The sequence below is a fragment of the Hakea prostrata genome, chromosome 7 (assembly GCF_041222555.1).
Source record: "Hakea prostrata isolate BN-2017 chromosome 7, UWA_Hpros_2, whole genome shotgun sequence".
Taxonomy (NCBI): domain Eukaryota; kingdom Viridiplantae; phylum Streptophyta; class Magnoliopsida; order Proteales; family Proteaceae; genus Hakea; species Hakea prostrata.
This window is the reverse complement of record NC_142606.1, coordinates 19,146,273-19,163,705: the sequence shown is the minus strand read 5'-3', so window position 1 is coordinate 19,163,705 and position 17,433 is coordinate 19,146,273. Positions and strand designations below refer to the sequence as shown.

Here is a 17,433-nt window from a genome sequence, read left to right as displayed (position 1 = left end):
CTGAGAATGCTTTGCTTGCGCCTTGGCATGCTGATTCTGACCAAAAGGATCATGGTTGGTTCAAGGGCCATTCGAATGAGAAGATCACGGTTCGAAATAACGAATCGAGTCGGTTGAGTTGTTCAACCGGTATTGGCAGAATCCAGATGACTCGACCGATTTACTCCGTTTCAGGATTGGACTCGGCAACTTGCCGACTCGATTTCCGATTACGTTTGAGAAACCTAGAATAAAGTGGATACCGATTTCGATTCCAAACTCCGAAGGGCGTCCTCCGGCCTTCGCCTTTGCGGATTCGTGTGCTCTTCTCCAGAGATCAAGGTTTCAAGGTTTCTACTTATCTGTTTTTCCTTCGAATATTTTTGTATTCAGATTTATTATATCGATATATATTTATTGGCGATGTTTACGATAGTTTCGCATAAAATTTAGGGTTTCGACAGCGAAGGTGTAGGCGGAGGGGACTTGCTTTCGTTGATTCTTTGAAGGGTTGGAGATTTTAGATTCATTGACGTTGGCTAGATTATTTTTTCCATTGGGTTGTCGGAGCTGTTGGTATTAATGGCTGATCGTAGTTTAGTCGCTGTAAAACCAATATGGATGAAGCAGGCGGAAGAGGCGAAGCTGAAGAGTGATGCTGAGAAAGATGCGGCTGCTAAAGCTGCTTTTGAGGCCACGTTCAAGGATGTTGAGAAGAAGGCGGTCAAAGAGTCAGCTTCTTCGGATAGTGAGGTAGAAGAGGTTGAAGAATTAGCTAACAAGCCTATTGGGCCTGTTGATCCTGGCAAATGCACCGCCGCTGGTGCTGGGGTTGCTGGTGGCTCTGCTGGTGCTCCTACATCTTTTGTTGTTACGACAAAGGACAGTGATAGTAGAAAGATACCCACTGGAGGTGCTCAGCTTAAGGTCAAGATTTCTCCTGGGGTTGGTGTTGGAGGTTCTGATCAGGAAGGGATGGTGAAGGATCAGGGAGATGGGAGTTATACAGTAACTTATGTTGTTCCGAAGAGAGGGAATTACATGGTGTACGTCGAATGTAATGGAAAGCCTATAATGGGCAGTCCCTTCCCAGTGTTCTTCAGCCAAGGCACGACTGGAAGTTTGCTGGGTATGCCTTCTACAGCTCCATATCCCAATCTTGTTAACCAGACAATGCCCAACATGCCGAATTACTCAGGATCTGTGTCGGGACCTCTTGGACTAGCTGGAATGATCCAGGGAATTACTGCTGGTCCTACGGGAGGTGCATTGTTGCCTGGCTTAATATCACTTGGAGAAGTTTGTTGGGAATATCTGGCCGGCCGATGTGTGAAAACTGACTGTAAGTTTAATCACCCACCCCAAAATTTGTTATCAACATTGGTGAATCCGACAACCAATATGGGGACTTTGAGTCCTGCTGCTGCTGCAATGGCTGCTGCTCAGGCAATTGTTGCTGCACAAGTGCTTCAAGCTCAGGCACAGAACCAATCTCAGTCGGGGAGAGATTCTTCTGGTTTGACTTCTTCCTCAACTTCGCATATTTATTTAAATTATTTGTGAGCTTTTTCGTATCCTTTTGGGTGCTATTTTATTTATTCACTTTTTAAGTAATGACCACCTTTGGCTGCTTGTATAATCATTGTAGTACTTTTGCTTCAGTACCAAAGAAACCAGTAGAAGTGACTACTGGTTTCATGGATTAAGTCTTTCTTTCTCTCTCTCTCTCTCTCTTTAGTTTTGCTTATGCACTCACTTACACATCAAATAGTCAAATAGTGAGATGTGTTATGTCCCTCAGTTTGCTTACGACTAGGATCATGTCAAGTCTGCGAGAAGTCCTTGCTGTTTCTGCTTAAATATATGTTTGAGAAAGCAGCTGGATGAAGTGTCCTGCGTTATAGAATATGGACTTGCTTGAATATTAGTTAAATATATTTTGGAGCTAAACTTGTTAAGGGAACCCTATTTCTATAAGCAGGCATACTATGTTAACTGTCTATTTTTTGAGTTCAGTTCAAATTTTAGTTTGGAAGTACAGTTCAAGATTTATCCTTTTGGTGGCAGCTCGTTAGAGTTGGTAGTGTCAATCTCTTCCTTGTGGGCACTCAATCAGGAGTTATCTTGGGTCCAGGATGTTAAAGTATTCAGGAAAGAAGCTTCATCCTGTGTGAGGATATTGGGAGTTACAGCTGAATATGATGTCCAGCTACCAGCCATACACTAAGCTGTACTATTGATCACAGTGACCCTGATGTAGATCACAAGTCCATGTCATAGGAAGAATCCCCAAATCAATCCACCAAGTTTGTGGGATCCAACTACTGTGAAACTCAGCTTGGTCTGATGATGTGGTTGGTTTTCATTGGTTGAATGGCGCATCACAAGAGGCAGCCCTACTACAAATAGAAGCATGAATGAAGAAATGAAAGACCAAAACACTTTTCATGTCACTCTCTCACGATCAGTGTAACGACCAGCATATGCCTTACTTGGGAGTGCTTTCTAGAAAATCTAGTGGGTCCATCGAGTGGAGAAAGAGTATATCCTAATGCTGCCTTAGTATCTTTTCTATCTTCAATTTTAGAAAGTATATTTTATTTCCTTGTTATACAATATCTGGTACTTGTTAATATTGATCGGTTGCTAATTTAGTAGTTTCCATTTTGACATTGATCGGAATCTCTGTTTTAGTTGCTTGCCTATTTTTTTGTTTCTATTTTTGTAAAGTCTGTGGACAGAGCTATAAATTGGCCCTTTCCATTGCAGTAGAAAATTAGACTTGGAAGAAATTTAACTTGTGGCCTAGTAGCCCCAGTTTTCGATTAAAAATCTTGTTCATCAGTTGGGATTGCTGTGGATGAGAGACCAAGGGCATAGATAACCCATCCTCTTATCCCCATTTTCTTCTTCTTGTCCATTTCTATTTTTTCCCCTTACATTTGTAAATGGAAGAAAGGTAATAAAAGCCTTTTATATTGATCCTGGTTGAGGTCAATCTCCCACTGGTTTCCTTGGTTTGGGGTTGACTCTCCTCTATATGATTGTGGGTTGAAGTCTACTAGGCAATTGTTGTGGGCTGTGGGTTTGACTCATCTGGCAGGCACACATGTTTAATCTGCCCCAGAAGTAAATGAGTACAGGAGCAATGCCTATGTACAGTGATGAATGCATGGCTCTGAAGTCCTGAAACTTATATTGTATTGGTGTCAAAAAATAAAAAAATTTGAAAATCTCAGTGAAGATCTGTTGAATTTTCCCCCCATTTCCTTTTTGAGGAAAGAGAAATGGGAGGGGTTGCATTGTTTGATTAATTTTATTACAATCTTCAAACTGGGAGAAGGGAGAAAAAAAGACAATTTGTGGTTTTGGATTCACTGCCTTTTTAATTTTTTTTTTTAATAGTATATACGTTTATCCTTTGTATAATATTGTGTGTTCTGGACTTTGTTAAGTGTTTTGGGACATAATTGTCAAGTAAAACGAGAAATATTGCAATAATGGGTGAAGGCACGTAATATTGAAGAATTCTATAGAAGAACATAAATATTCAAAGTAGAAACCACAGAGTACAGTGAACAATACATGTTATAGACACTCAAGTCAGTCATGTCTTAGTGATTCCATGAGTTCGTGACTATATATTCTTGTGAATGTGAATGCATAGATCAAAGTCTGCTCATGGTCTGATGGAGCTGACATGCACTATCTTGCATATGCATGCCATGTCTTAGTGTTTCGGAAACAATGCCAATAGTCTTCCACACCTGCGACATGCATCAGTGACTGTTGGTCCTTGAGATGGAATTGTTAGCTATCAAGGAAGGCTTGGTGTTGGCCTTCTAGATGGGGAAGATGCCACTGCATGTTGAATCTGAATTGGCAAAGACTATTTCCCTTCTTGATCTGGGTTAGGTGATACAAGGCAATGTGAACAAGGTTGAGCCTCCGATGTAACTAGCCAAGGACGGCCCAAGAAGGGCCGACAGAGGGTCCAGACCCGCCAATGTTTTGAGGCAAGCCCTGGGGACTGAACCAACAAAAGGGTATATTTGTCATTTTCTACCCACTGGATCGAGTCCTAAGCAGCTGGAATTAATCCAGTTATTCACTAGTCATTTTTCTGTTTTCCCTTTGTTATTTGGAGTCCCAATTTGGAAGTTATGTGAGAGTTTTAGTTTGAGTTGGAGTGAGTTAGTTTGTTTGACTTGATCAAGTTAGTTTTTGAGTCCTTGTTTAGCAAGTAATTGAAGTTAGTTGGGTTTCTTTTAGTTGACTACTTGGTGGTCAAGTAATTCAAGCAAGTTGGTTTTCTTAGAAGAGTCATGTAGGAGTCTAGTTCCTTTCTATAAATACCATCGAGTCTTGTAAGCAATTCAATTTTGATTGATGAATAAAATTTGTGATTGAAAGTAGACTGTGAGAGTCCTGGGATCCCTAGGGGTGACCTGTGGCTGGGTATTTTGCTATTGTTTTTTAGCAATTTGAGTTTCATTTTCCTCTTTAACTTCAGCAGCAAGTTAATTCTGGTTTCCCAAGTAAGTGCAGCCCTTATTCATTCCCCATAGCAACCATAGCCTTCTGCCTCCCTTTCCCCTTCCTTTGATAGCAGCACCCCTCCCCCTCTGTTAGACCTACTTCCCAGCCCCTTTAGATTCCATTCCCCTTCCCCTAGGATCTCACCTGGTTTTAGAACAGTCCCTTGCAGCTTCCTTCCCCAAACAACCCTACTTCCCTAACCCAGAATTTTTTCTGCAATTCATCTTCTTCCTTGGAAGAAATCTGCAAGAATTTTAAACCCTCTGAAACACTAATTTAGTAGAACTAGACCTCCTTAAACCCCTTAAAACCGTTGACCGTACTTCTTAACTTGTAGAACCAGCACTGCAGACCCATAACCTACTCTAGCTGAAACCCACTCTAACCCTAGTTTGAGCTTCAATTTGAATTTCAAACTCCATCAACTATCAGACCTAATCCTCTGTTACAGCAAGGTTACTTTATACAGCTAAAACATCCTTCCCCTTTTGCTGGGAATTCTCGGGCACCCTAAGGATCCAGGGAAATTACCAAGCTGCCTCTAGCCCTAGATTCGGGGTTAAATCAGCCTCCCTATAATTGGGCCCAAAACCAAGGCTCAACTGGCACACCAAAGGAATGGTTCGGGTGTCTTAGGTTTGGGTCCCATTGAGTTCACTATGTCATCTGGATATTTTATTTTTCTATGCATTAATTTGCAAGTTATTTGAGAGTCCTTGTGTAGGGGAAATACCCAGTTAGGTTGGGATTCACAACTTGATTCCACTTTAATCTCCTAATTGTTAGGACTTAGGACTCCGTATCTACTCTTAGAATTTGGATTGGAGTCCTTTAAAGTTAATTATTGTGTTTTTTTTTTTTGGGGGGGGGGGGGGTATTTTAATTAAGGCTCATTTTGGATAATTAGGTGTTATTTTCCAAGATGGTTTCTTTTCTTTGTGATTGTTATTGAGTTGTAAGGGGGTCCTAGTCTATAAGGGATTCCTTAGTTGAGTCAACTTTCCTTAATAGAGTCCAAGTCTTTTCCTTCCACTTGTAAGGCTATAAATAGCGCATCCTACTTCATTGTAAGGTTGAATTTGATGAAGAAAATATGAATTTGGAGGCAAGTAATGTTGTGGTCTTCTTGGGAGGGCCATGGTGGATTTGAGTGATCTTCTTTTTCAAGTTCAGCCATTCTTCTTCATCTTCTTCAAGCTTGCGGCAGTTGAAGAACTTTTAAAATTCCAGCATCTTTTTCCCCATTGAGTGAGTACAACTCAATCCCCTTCCCTACCCTTAGCCATCCTCCTAAGCCCTAAAACTATAACCCTAATGCCCTCATCACCCCTTTGCTGTTTTGCTGGAATATTTCTGCAATATTCGGACTTTTTCCTAGACCTAAAATTAGGTCAGATTTATGACAATCTAAGCATAAGATATGTCCCAAACTTTTGGAACATCATCCCCTTAGCCCTAGTGACCTTCCCTCCCAGTTTCAGCCCGATTGGACCAACCCAAATCCTAGTCTAACCTTAGCCCTAGTTTCATTGAAACTCTCACAACTCCCAAACCCCTCAGCCAAACCTAAAACCTTTTAGGATTAGCATCCACACCCCTTCTCCTACACTTGATCCCAGTCCCAATCAAATCCAAGAATCCCAAACCATGGTTGTCAAAGCGTCCACCTAGGCTGCAAGACAGTTTTTCAACCGCCTTGTTTTGAACCGCTTAATTGACACTCAGACTACAAAGGAACTCCAAGGCTCAGAGTGAGATAGGACCTATGTTTTGCTCTAGGGGCGCTGCCCCCACACCCCCCCTCCCACTAGGGCAGCCTCCCTAGACCCCCGCCCACTCATCGGGTAGCAAGACCCGAGTGTCCGTTGGCAACAGAATCTGAAGCATGAACCATACTCAACATCAAGTTCAATGAATCAGTAAATGCTTAGGTGGATGCTTTGACAACCATGGTTTGATGAGATGAACTTATGTTTGTGTTCTATTTTTGAATAATTTTTCATAATTATGATTCTTGAAGGCTTTTTTTTTTTTGGGGGGGGGTGAATGTGACTACTGAATATTTGTTTAGCTTATTATAGAATGTAGTAATATTAAAAAGTAGTTAAAAGTTAAAACATAGTTGTATTGAAAAATTTTGAACCAACCACTTTGGTCGCCTTATTGCCACCTAAGCGCCACTTTGTTGCCTAATTGCTAGGCATGCCCTAATCACTTTGGTCGCCTTGACAACCTTGTCCCAAACCCTTTAGGACTCCCTAAACACATCTTAATCCACCCAAGACTGACCTAAACTTATCAGACTTAACATGAAATTATAGAACATTAAAGAACAGCCCCCTCCTAAGCCTAACCAATGCCTGTAACAGCATCCTTTAAAGCCCTAAGCTGGAATTTTAGTCCTGGAATTAAAGTACAGCAACCACCAAACCCTGAGACCCTTCTATTCAGACTTGAAACCCTGAAACGTAATCCTATACTTAATTCCCAGGTCTGAAGCTGAATTACAACATGGTGTTAACCCCTAAAACCCATGATCCTTCAACCCACAAGCTGGCTGAAACCTCCAAAACCCAAACTAGCCTTTGCCAAGCTCAATTCCTCCAAGAGCCCTTCAGTTACAAGTTTCTACCACCCTAGAAGACTGCTGGTTCACAGAAAGAGGATCCTGGATTGACCTAATTTTGGAGTGTAGTTTCAAATTCTCAAACCTTATAATCTGGGCTTGCATCACAAGGGAGGTTCTCTAGACTTATAGCGGAGATTAAAGCCTTGGCTGGTTCCAGTGGGGCCAATCCGGCTTAGCCATGTTTGCAGGGAGGTCAATCATGCTGCTGACTGGATGTTGAAGATGCCATTGTTGTTGGTTAATTCTATGATGTTCTTTCAGGATCCTTAATATAACCCCACGGCTGGGCTACAGATTCTTCAGGATCAGCTTCAAAAACCTCCTTTCTTGCTGCCTTGGCAACTCAGAGCAGAATTGAAAGAGAGGGAGAAAACTTGCAGAAATTGTGGGCTGTGAGGAGGGAACCGTGAGCAGAAAAGGGAGAATGGGTGTTGGGCAGCAGCAAGGATGCTTCTTACTCACAATTGCAGGCCTCAAAGGAGCAAAAGAACTAATGAAAATTTCATAGCAGATGCACAAAGTCAGCTGCAGGCTACCCTAGGGTTCCTATGACTTCCACAGTGAAATATTCAAGCAAATTTTATTCATCAAAACTGTCTTTGCTTACAAACCAGACTGGTATTTATAGACTCCACCTAACTGACTCCAATTACTTGTTAAACAAGACTTCTAATAACTAATTCCTATTTTAAAACAAACTCATAAGATAAGACTTCTTAAGAAACTTATCCTAAACCATCTAACCAGCCAAACAAATTACTTTAACTAAAACTCTTACCAATCTGGGACTTTATTTAACTGGAAAAGGAAACAAGCAACCCTATGACACCTGGGTGGACCTATTCCAGCAACAAAAGACACTACCCAGGGTTAGGTAATGGCAGAAATACCTCCTGGGTTTGCAATCAGTGCTAGGGGTTTTGAGTCTTTTGTCCCCTCTTTCGGCCCCTCCTGGCTGCCGCTGGTTGGCTACATCAATCCTCCTTTTTTGGGTCTCTGACCCCATTTTAGTACCCAAAAAAAGATGACACCGATGGTTGGCCAGACCTGCCCTATTAATTGTCTCATATACATACTAGATGCATTATGCCAGCCATAGACAATGTTAAGGGCTGGTTCAATTCATTAATTAATGGACCAAGCCAATGGCCGTGTAACCAAACACTTAGCTGTCCTAATGATAAAACCTGCATTGCAGGCTTAAGTATTTATAGTCTTTTACAGGCATGGCTTAGATCCAAGGCTAAGGCCCAAGCCAATCCCATATGTGACAATGGGACTTGATGAAAGTTGGCCCTTTGTACTTTTAGGGTATATGTAGTTGGTAGGTGAAGTGTTAATTTTAGCATTGTAAATAAGGGAGGGTCCATTGTCAATGTGAGACTCCTTTGTTCAAGTTAGGTAAAAGTTGGTGGGAATGTAGCCCAGATAGGTGGAGTTAGGTAAGTGTTTGTAAATTTTATAGTAGCTTTTTGAAGAAAGATTAGCATATTAATAAGGTGAATGCCTTTCAAAAAGATACACGACACAAGAATGAAACAAACTGAGTTTGCTTTTGTGCAATACTGTTTTTCTTCGTGCGAGGATGAATATCTGAGAGAGCCTATCCAGATTCCCCTCTCCATCTATCCTTTCTTAACCACTTTTCAATGAATTCCAATTTTAATTCCTTTCTGGCTTTTGCATCCTTCTACTCTTGTTGTTAAGAGGTTATGAATACTACTGCGGCCGATTGTTGTTCACTTTTGATAACTGTTGCAGATGCACGCTACCGATAAATTTGCTGTTGCTGCTCGTCGGCAGTTCTAAAATCTTTTCCCAATAGAACAATTTCTACTATTGGTTTGACAATTGAAATATGTGATCTGGAAACAGCATCGAAAAGAGTTTCTGTCCTTTAATTTTGTTCTTTTATTGTGTTAATCCTGGCTGCAAACGATCTCCCGCTGATAGCACTGGTTTGAATTCAATTTCCAAGTTATCTTCATTTTTCACTTTCCAGAACTTAAATCCTGATCCCTGAACAATATTTCACTAGCTGTGAAACCCAGACTTTCATCAACAGCTTTTTGTACATCTGCCTAGAATGACCAACACTCCCAACACTAAATTGACCAAAACATATTCACTGAAAAGATGCTTTAAATTAGCAACCTGAACTCACTTTTTTTGCAGCACTGTCATCACTTGTCTAAAATATTTTGTCCTTTGAATATTTACACGGCTAAAGCGCTTCCTCTGAAACCTTCTATTTTGAGTTCTAACTTGAACCAGTCTACTATGACAGTGATGATGCAGCAGGCAGTTGCTTTGCAGCAGATGCAGTTTCAGCAATCCCTTCTGATGCAACAAGCAACAATAAGTTCACAACAGGCTGCCAATCGAGCTGCAATGAAATCTGCAACTGAAGCTGCAGCAGCCAGAGCTGCTGAGATAAGCAAGAAGTTGAAAGCCGATGGTCTGGGCATTGAAGAGAAGGAAGCTAAACAGAAATCCAGGTACTTGTTGTTTCCTTCTAATTTTTATTATTTTCCTTCACTTTTTTGGATAGGAAGAAAACCTTTAAAACCTACTAGGGCAGTTTACTGCTGGCATGATTATCTATTACTGGTGCTTCCCAGTTTAGAAATTTTAGAGCATGAAAAGTTTCAAATAGCAAAATGGAAGTCCCCCAACTATTTTAGAAGTTCAGATTTAAAATTTTTTCTTTATGGATCCTGTGGAACTGATTTGTACTTAAATAATGTGGGAAGTTCTGTAATGATGTGTGTTAAATATTTTTAGATCAGCTGATTAGGTTCTTAGTTTTGTCGTTAAGAAGCCTTATTCCCCTTCATGTGCCTTAGTCATCCTTTGGGAGCCTGAATACGAACATGCTTTTGTTTCTAGTAGTAGTTGTCAAGGTGTTGCATAGGCATCCAGGCAGTTACTGGGGCCCTAGGCGACTGCTGCTTTTGTGGTATTGAAGACGTGGCCCTTATTTATTGCCAAGGATCATTTCAGTAAATTTTTTTGTATTCGTTACATTTACTTAAATTATTATTTATAGATAAGCAATTTATTTAAATCCTATAATTAAAAAAATATATATATTCAAAAGGATAAAAAATATGCCCCCTTTGTTCATGAACAGAAACTGATTTCTAGCAGAAGCCAAAATGCTCAACTTTCTCAAATATGAAAATTTTGTCAATTTTAATAAGGTAAACCACTATCGAAACCCAATAGTGCGGTAAATATTTGTTTTGATGCATAAAAATATGCCTTCGTTCAGGGGGGAATTCGATACCATTCATGCGCATCAAATAAATATTTTATTTTAAATTTTTTGGTAGAACACAGCAAATAAGGTTACTGGAACATTATTTCTCAATTATAATATCAGATTTAAGAAACCTTGTATTTGTTGGAAAGCTGGTTGTTTTCTACCAATCTGGTCTTTTTTTCAGTGGGATGAGCCTAGAGAAGGGATACATGCATTGGACTGTTGATCTCATGGGTTAACCTTGTGATGCTCCTATCTGTGGACCCAAAGCAGAGTTACAAAAGCTTCATAGGAAATTAGGCTTAATCATTTGGTAATTTTTTCATCGAACCATGTTTTAAATGGTCTGAATTGCGGTTGATTTAAGTTGTCTCTTTTTTTCTTCTTTTTTTTTTTTTTTTTTGGGGGGGGGGGGGGGAAGAGATTTAGTCTCTCATGTGGTAACCAAGAATCACATGATCCCCTCCCCCCTTATTTCTAGCTTTTATATTCTATTTGATTGTATTCAGATCCACACTTCCTTGCAAGAGCTGGAGTTGTGTTTCAGTTTAAAGCCTTTGTAGGTTGTTAGCTAAGTTTTAGGAGTCAGTTCCTAGGCTTTAGGAATTTAGTTTATTATTTTACTCCTCCCAGCTATTCCTATTTTAATTTTGCAGGCCACCTCTTAAATGCTGTACAATTGGGAGGAATGAAGGAGACTGAATATTGATATTTTAATTGCTATTTGCAAAGCTTCATTTCTGTTCTTCTTCTCCATTGAAAGTATTGACCATTGAGTTGCATCTAGTTGTCTTGATGGGTAAATGGTAATATCCAAGAGGGCTAGGTTGGTACTATCTGAGTTTTCTAACTAAGGTTTGGTGAGTAATACGAAACTATTCTGCTCACTGTTACCATTAACAACTCATCCCCTAATCAGTAAGAAATAGACCCCATTTTCTAACCCCTTCAATTACATCATAGCTCCTTTCCCTTGAACCATAACCCAGCAAATGCCTGACCCTCTGTCAAACATGCAACTTCTCTATGAATTTTTTTTATCAAGTATTTTTTTAATGGAAGGAATAAAAAAAACTCCTACTCCCACCAAAAAAAAAGTACCATTTTTGTTCCAAATCTCAGCCCTAGGTTCCTCCCCCCCAAACTTTTGACTTCTAAGTCCTGTCTTCCTCAGCTGTCGTAAAGTTTAGGAATTAATGTCCCACCACCATTCAGAATACCCTGAAAATGGGATACAAACCCTTCCCCAACCTGCACATCAAACCTCTAAAGCTCTATTCCCACGCGAAGGCTGCATACCCAAGTATAGACCTGTCCTTATTGACATCCGAAACCCTAAAATTGTTTCTTATTTGCCTAAGAACTTGGCCACAATGGCCCTTAGTTGACTTATCAATTTAATTACATCGCTGATTCGAAAATAAAACCCAAGTGTATGCTTTGTCTGTTTTTAACTTCCAATGGTTTGCTTCTTTGGTTCTGCTGTTTTGCAGTTCTATGTGAGATTTTATGACTTAAATGTGGCTTAGTATTGATTTTTTTTACGATATGATGTTATATTGTAGCATACAAAATATTGTTAGAGAAGGGGGAACAAAATGTAACCCTGGGATGGCTTGAACATGTGGGGTGGGCACCTTGTTGCCTAAGTACATTCCAACTTCTGGCATTGGCCCTGAAATTTGCTGGTGGGCCTTGGGCAATCATGCACTCCTTAGGCCCAACTTATAAGTTTGTCTCTATTTCTGCAGTTCAACATTGACTAGTATGCCATCTTCTTTACTTGCTATGGACTGGATGAATTAGGTGGCCTTGTAACACCTTTTGTGAAAATTCTGTAGGTTTGTGTAGGATATCTAATTTTCTGGTAGTATTTTGGTTTGGAAGTTAATCAAAAAACAAACAACTGCATTTTGTTATTGTTTTATTAATGAATTGAATTGCTGATAATGTAAAGTGTACTCTAATAACTGATGCGTCTTCGTAAACCATAAGCAGGTCACCATCTAGTTCTCGTCCAAGATCAAAGTCCAGGTCAAGATCACCCATCAAATACAAAAGCAGCCGAAGGTCCCGTTCACCCTCTCCTCTGATTCGGCATTCAAGGGATCGAAGATCCAGGTCACCCTTGGGATCTCGACATCGCACTGACTACAGTACTGAGTGGAGGTCATATAGAGAAACTAGGGATTTTAGATCTGGAAGGCGGGAAAGAGGGAGATTTCATGATCGTTATTCCTCTGCCTCAAGGAGGAATAGGAGTAGGAGTGTTACTCCTCGAACGAGAAAATCATCCCGGGCTGGTTCAATCTCTCCAAAGCGACATCGAGAAAGTCTTAGCCCCAGAGCTAGAAAATCATCTCATGCTAGATCAAGGTCACCAAGACATCACAGAGGTAGTAAGTCTTCACCAAGACACAAAAATGAGAGCACCTCAAACCAAAGAAGACGCTCAAGATCTAAATCTGCAGAGTGCAGATCCCATGTGGATGATAAGAAAGATAGAAGCAGATCTGAGAGATCGAAGGTTGATGGCAAAAAGACAGACAAATCTGAAGATACTATGAAGGAATCCATTCGGACACTGAAGGATTCGAGGGAGATGAGAGTTGATGGAACCTTAGATTCATCATCAGTAACTCATAAAAACCCGAAATCAGACAATGGATCTTTAATAGAAGGAAGAGATGGAAGTATGCACAAGAAATCTAGAATCGATGATAGACATTCCGGGAAACTCGAGGCTGCGACAAAGGACCTGGATTTTGATGACAACTGCTTGATGGATTTAAGTGATGATAAGAGTTCTGCAAAGAATGTGGTGTCAAAATCACATGAGAAGAGTTCAGCATGTCTGGATGATAAAGCTCATTCAAGTGTCAAGGAGTCAAGTAGACTTGAAAAACCAACTCCGGAGCAGAGGAAACATCCAATAACTAATACATCTAGAAAGGAGCGGGATTCTTCTGAAAAGGAAAGGATACATGCCCCTCATGAGTATTTGAGCCGGCATGGAAAATCAAATTCAGAATCTAGAAGACGTGAAAAGGATGATTCTGTTAGAATGGAACAGGATTCTTCTCATGATGATTCGACATATACCAGAGCAAATAGAAGAGCCATGGATTCTTCGAAGTCCAAATACCACAAGCGTAGTTCAAGGCATTCAGGGGATGGTTCTTCTAGAGATAGAAAGGATCGAGACCACACAGACAAATCAAAGTTGCAGGATCATAAACTTGAGAGACCTGCTTCTGCAATGAAGGGAACTATATCCATTAATTATGATTCATTAGAAGAGGATAATGTTGTCAGTTCGCCGGAGCTAAAGACACATTCTTCTTTGCCTGCAGTTAAGGGTGGAACTTGTAGTGATTCAGAAGATCTTAGAGAGCGTAAAGAGGTGATTCTGGAAGACAGGAAACTGGAAAGAAATGATTTCAGTCCCCCTGAAGACGGTGCCAGCTTTAGGGAAAGATGGGAGGAGGATGGGATGGTTCCACTGTCTTCCAAGGTGGAGACTAAGAAGAGAAAATCATTGGCAACAGATGAACACACTAATGATGCAGCCAATCTGAATAAGGATGAAAAGTCAATGATGGACTGTGGTATGTCCGATATAAACGAGGACATAGACAGCATTAGTGAAGTGTTATCAAATTTCGAATGCAAAACAGAACCAGTTCATTTGTCACCTCTCAGCAAGGGACAAGAGTATAATCCAGAAGGTTCGGTGGAAGATTTTGAGAGGTATGGGGGTGTGGAGATTAAAGGGGGACATGAAAAGTCAACCTCAGAGGATGGAAATATTGGGAGGAATAACCACCACGTTTACATTAGTGATGATTAAACAGACCTGGTGGATGCTGAGAAGGCTGTAGGTTGCCTGTGTTGACTCAAAAGAGAAGTTCAACACCTATGTTTGATGGGATTGTTTGGGTTTCAAAGTAGCTTGGTATGCCAAGTTAAACACTAACTGGACCAGGGATCAGTCTTTGTTTTGTGTTTCTTCTGCGGGAGATGAAGCATTGCTAAGATAGATTTTTGAGTTGGCGCTGACGGACATCAAGACTCTAAAAGCATCTCACCTAGTTCGAGTTCTGGAGTCTTTCTAGTGTCGGGAGCATTGTGTGGATAATTTACATTTCTGAACTAAGAATTTGGTGTGACCTCTCAATTCTTCATAAACATTCCTGTGCATCTTTTGCAGGTCCAAAAAAACTTCATGGGAGAGGCTGTAGGAGCAGACCTTGATTGGTCAAAGTGATTCCGACGAGTGCACTGTACTCCATGCATCCACGATCTATTCTTGCAGTGTTTGTGACAAACATATTTTACTGCATAATGTATGTTGAATTTTAATCTGTCATTAGGTAATGGAGTTCTTTTTTTTTTTTTTTTTTTTCCCCCTTTAAAGAGCTTAGCTAACGGAAAGGCTTTGGTAGTTTCTTATTTATAGTTTACGTTCTCAAGATGCCAGATTCTTTTTCAATCCTTTATTGCCTTTGCTGTTATGGGGCTTAGGGGATTTCCTTCTCAACCAATGCTGGAGCAGTCTGATATGAATGAATTTGGTAGAATGATGGTGGGGGATTATATGAATGATTTTGGTAGAAAGATGGTGGGGGTTCATGTCTGAGAAGGCAAACCAGTACTGTTGGTTTGTTTTTTGAGAATTCGTTCCCGTGGTCATTTTAGATGATGTGACTTACACTTGATAAAGCTTGTTAGTATACAATATGTTCAGACTGAATACCATAGTGCCAATGGGAGGACTGTTATATTTATAGAGATAATATACTGATACAGTGGTACATCAGTGTATGATTAAAGAATACACCATACGTATTTACATAATATCACTAATAATGCTGTTTCCTTTTGTGTTGGGTGATTAGAAGAGTGTAGCCTAAGTCTTTTGATAAGCCATTCTTTGAGGATTCTTATTATTGGCTCCATTCTAGTTTCCTTTAACGGCCTAGTCATTGGCTGTGATATTCAATAGACATGCAGGTTTACATGGTGGATTATATAGGAGCTATTTGGAGCAAGTTGGCAGGGTTCATCCTATCTATTTGGATCAAAGGTATGCAAGGAATTTAGGTTATAGATTTGATTGCTCTTTGAAAGGAATCTGTCACTCTCCTAGGCTTTTTGGCAGTTCTCTCCTTTTTGGGAAATTATGGCTTGTTTGCATTAATTTTGGATATGCTTTTACCATGTGTTCTAAACCTTGGTCCTCTTCTTTGACACTTCCTGTGTGCTCTGTTTTTTTGGGTTTTTCTCTCTTCCCTCCCCCACCCAAATCCAAAGTTTCTTTGCCTAGGTGAGCTACTTATAATGCAGCCGAAGCCAGGGAATTCTGGGCTGCATTTAATCCACAATCTCATTCTGTGAGCTTTGAGCAGATTTTACTTGTGCATAATGAAAATAACAGGTAACTTTTTGGGAAACCATGGAACATAATTGTTATTATAGGATACTATTTCATGGTTTTTAGGGTCTTCAGCACTTCTTTTATGTGGGCATCACAGATGCTGGCCTGTGGATGATTCATTGAATTCTAAATGGATCATTAGAACCTGTATATTCATCAACTAATAACGAGTGGCATCAAATTTTGCTCTGAATTCAGAGGACAATGAATCTCCTTAAGATCGATGACTTTCCATTTTATTACTGGATACAATCATATGTTTATGATGCTCTGATCTGGTTTACTTGATAAAAAATGACACCACCTTTCTTCAAGTCATAACCACATACGCCTATATTTGCTGTCACTTCAGGAGGATTGTCTACTCCAAATGTATCTGACCAGTATGTTTTCAGCTGCAAACTTCGTTTGTCATCCTCTGATCTACTCAACCTTGTGTTTTCAGGACTTGGATATTCTTCATTTGAAGGTTGTGTTTCATGGTAAACCTTGGTGTGTTGTCATCATTGACCAGGGAAACCTTGTCAGCAAATGTGTGAATTCTTTCACTCTAGTGTATTTGCCTGAAAAAGCAGTTAAAGTTGGTATGTTGTATCATTAGCCAATTGCTGATGATTTGACCTGCAAATGAGTCATGTTTTACTTGAAATTCCCTGATCCCCTATCCCATTTAACTGCTGTCTTGTTAGGTTAATTTGGACGAGCAGCCAGATAAGCCATGAAGGGATTGTTTTAGACGATCTGAATCATTCAGCATGTAGATCAACATCAGGGTTCCTGCTTGCAAAATCGTGGGCTGAACCACGTTGTCTACCATGCCCTATGGTGGACTTTTTCTTGTTGGATTTTCAAGTGCTAAACTGGTTCAAGTTGCAAGTTTTAGTGTAGGTGGAAGTTTTTTTTACTCAAGTCATATACACTGGAACTAGTTCAGTATTTCAATTGGTGAAGATTTTAATTCTTATGTTTGGTTTGACTCCTTGTGGGCTAGCATCTTGTTCTCATGTTCTTTTATCTCCCCTTGCCAAATGGATGGGAATTGAGCTGAATCAGTAGAGCAAGATGGTGAAGGAATGACCATTCTCTCTCAGCGCTGCTGAATTTTTTTTTTTTTGTGGGTACTTGTAAATCAGGTTTTAACGAGATGGTTTCAAATGTTATTGGGGGGGGGGGGGTATGTGATGCTTTTGTAGTTGTGTGTCGGATTCTCATGGCCGCGGTAGCAAAATCCAAAATCAAATCTAAAATTCCTCGAATTCGGGTGTTTGCCACGTGGCTGTGGATACATACGTGGGGAATTTACGTTTTTTTATATCACTGAATTATGTTTTATGGTTCGGTTGGATATTTTTAGTGAATCAAGGGTAGTTATTGAGTGGAAATATGGGAGAATCCCCCGGGTCCTTAAAGTTATTAGGATTTTTTTTTTGTTTCATTAGTTGACCATTTATTTTGGTAGATTTAATTTCAACCGTTGAATATCTTTATTTGTTTAATCTTTATTTTTATATTTTTATTTTACCTCTCATTTTATCTTCTATTTTTTTTGTGTCTTTGTGGGCAGTAACCATGGAAACATAGTGC

At 40.0% G+C, this 17,433-nt stretch overlaps 1 protein-coding gene across 5 annotated transcripts; it reads left to right on the top strand.

Moving 5' to 3' along the window:
* The first annotated feature begins 230 nt into the window (after positions 1 to 230).
* Positions 231 to 16,994, top strand: LOC149010333 (uncharacterized). 5 transcript variants are annotated; one of them, XR_016174500.1, is made up of 5 exons: positions 231 to 329; positions 433 to 1,495; positions 9,435 to 9,645; positions 12,411 to 15,498; positions 15,726 to 16,994. XR_016174500.1 is itself a non-coding variant. In XM_089162073.1 (4 exons), exons 2-4 carry the CDS (start codon positions 562 to 564, stop codon positions 14,260 to 14,262), a joined length of 2,997 nt encoding a protein of 998 aa, XP_089018199.1. In that variant the 5' UTR covers positions 231 to 329; positions 433 to 561; the 3' UTR covers positions 14,263 to 16,994. The 5 variants fall into 5 exon arrangements, 2 of the variants coding, with proteins under 2 accessions (XP_089018199.1, XP_089018200.1); XR_016174502.1 differs by having other exon boundaries at positions 12,411 to 15,849; positions 16,295 to 16,994; XR_016174501.1 differs by having other exon boundaries at positions 12,411 to 16,433; positions 16,539 to 16,994.
* The last annotated feature ends 439 nt before the right edge of the window (positions 16,995 to 17,433 follow it).

Coding starts and splice junctions, on each gene's coding strand:
- LOC149010333 (XM_089162073.1), top strand. CDS start 562: ATGGCTGATCGTAGTTTAGTCGCTGTAAAACCAATATGGATGAAGCAG. Junction 1,496..9,434: donor GTCGGGGAGAGATTCTTCTG/GTTTGACTTCTT, acceptor CTACTATGACAG/TGATGATGCAGCAGGCAGTT. Junction 9,646..12,410: donor GAAGCTAAACAGAAATCCAG/GTACTTGTTGTT, acceptor AACCATAAGCAG/GTCACCATCTAGTTCTCGTC.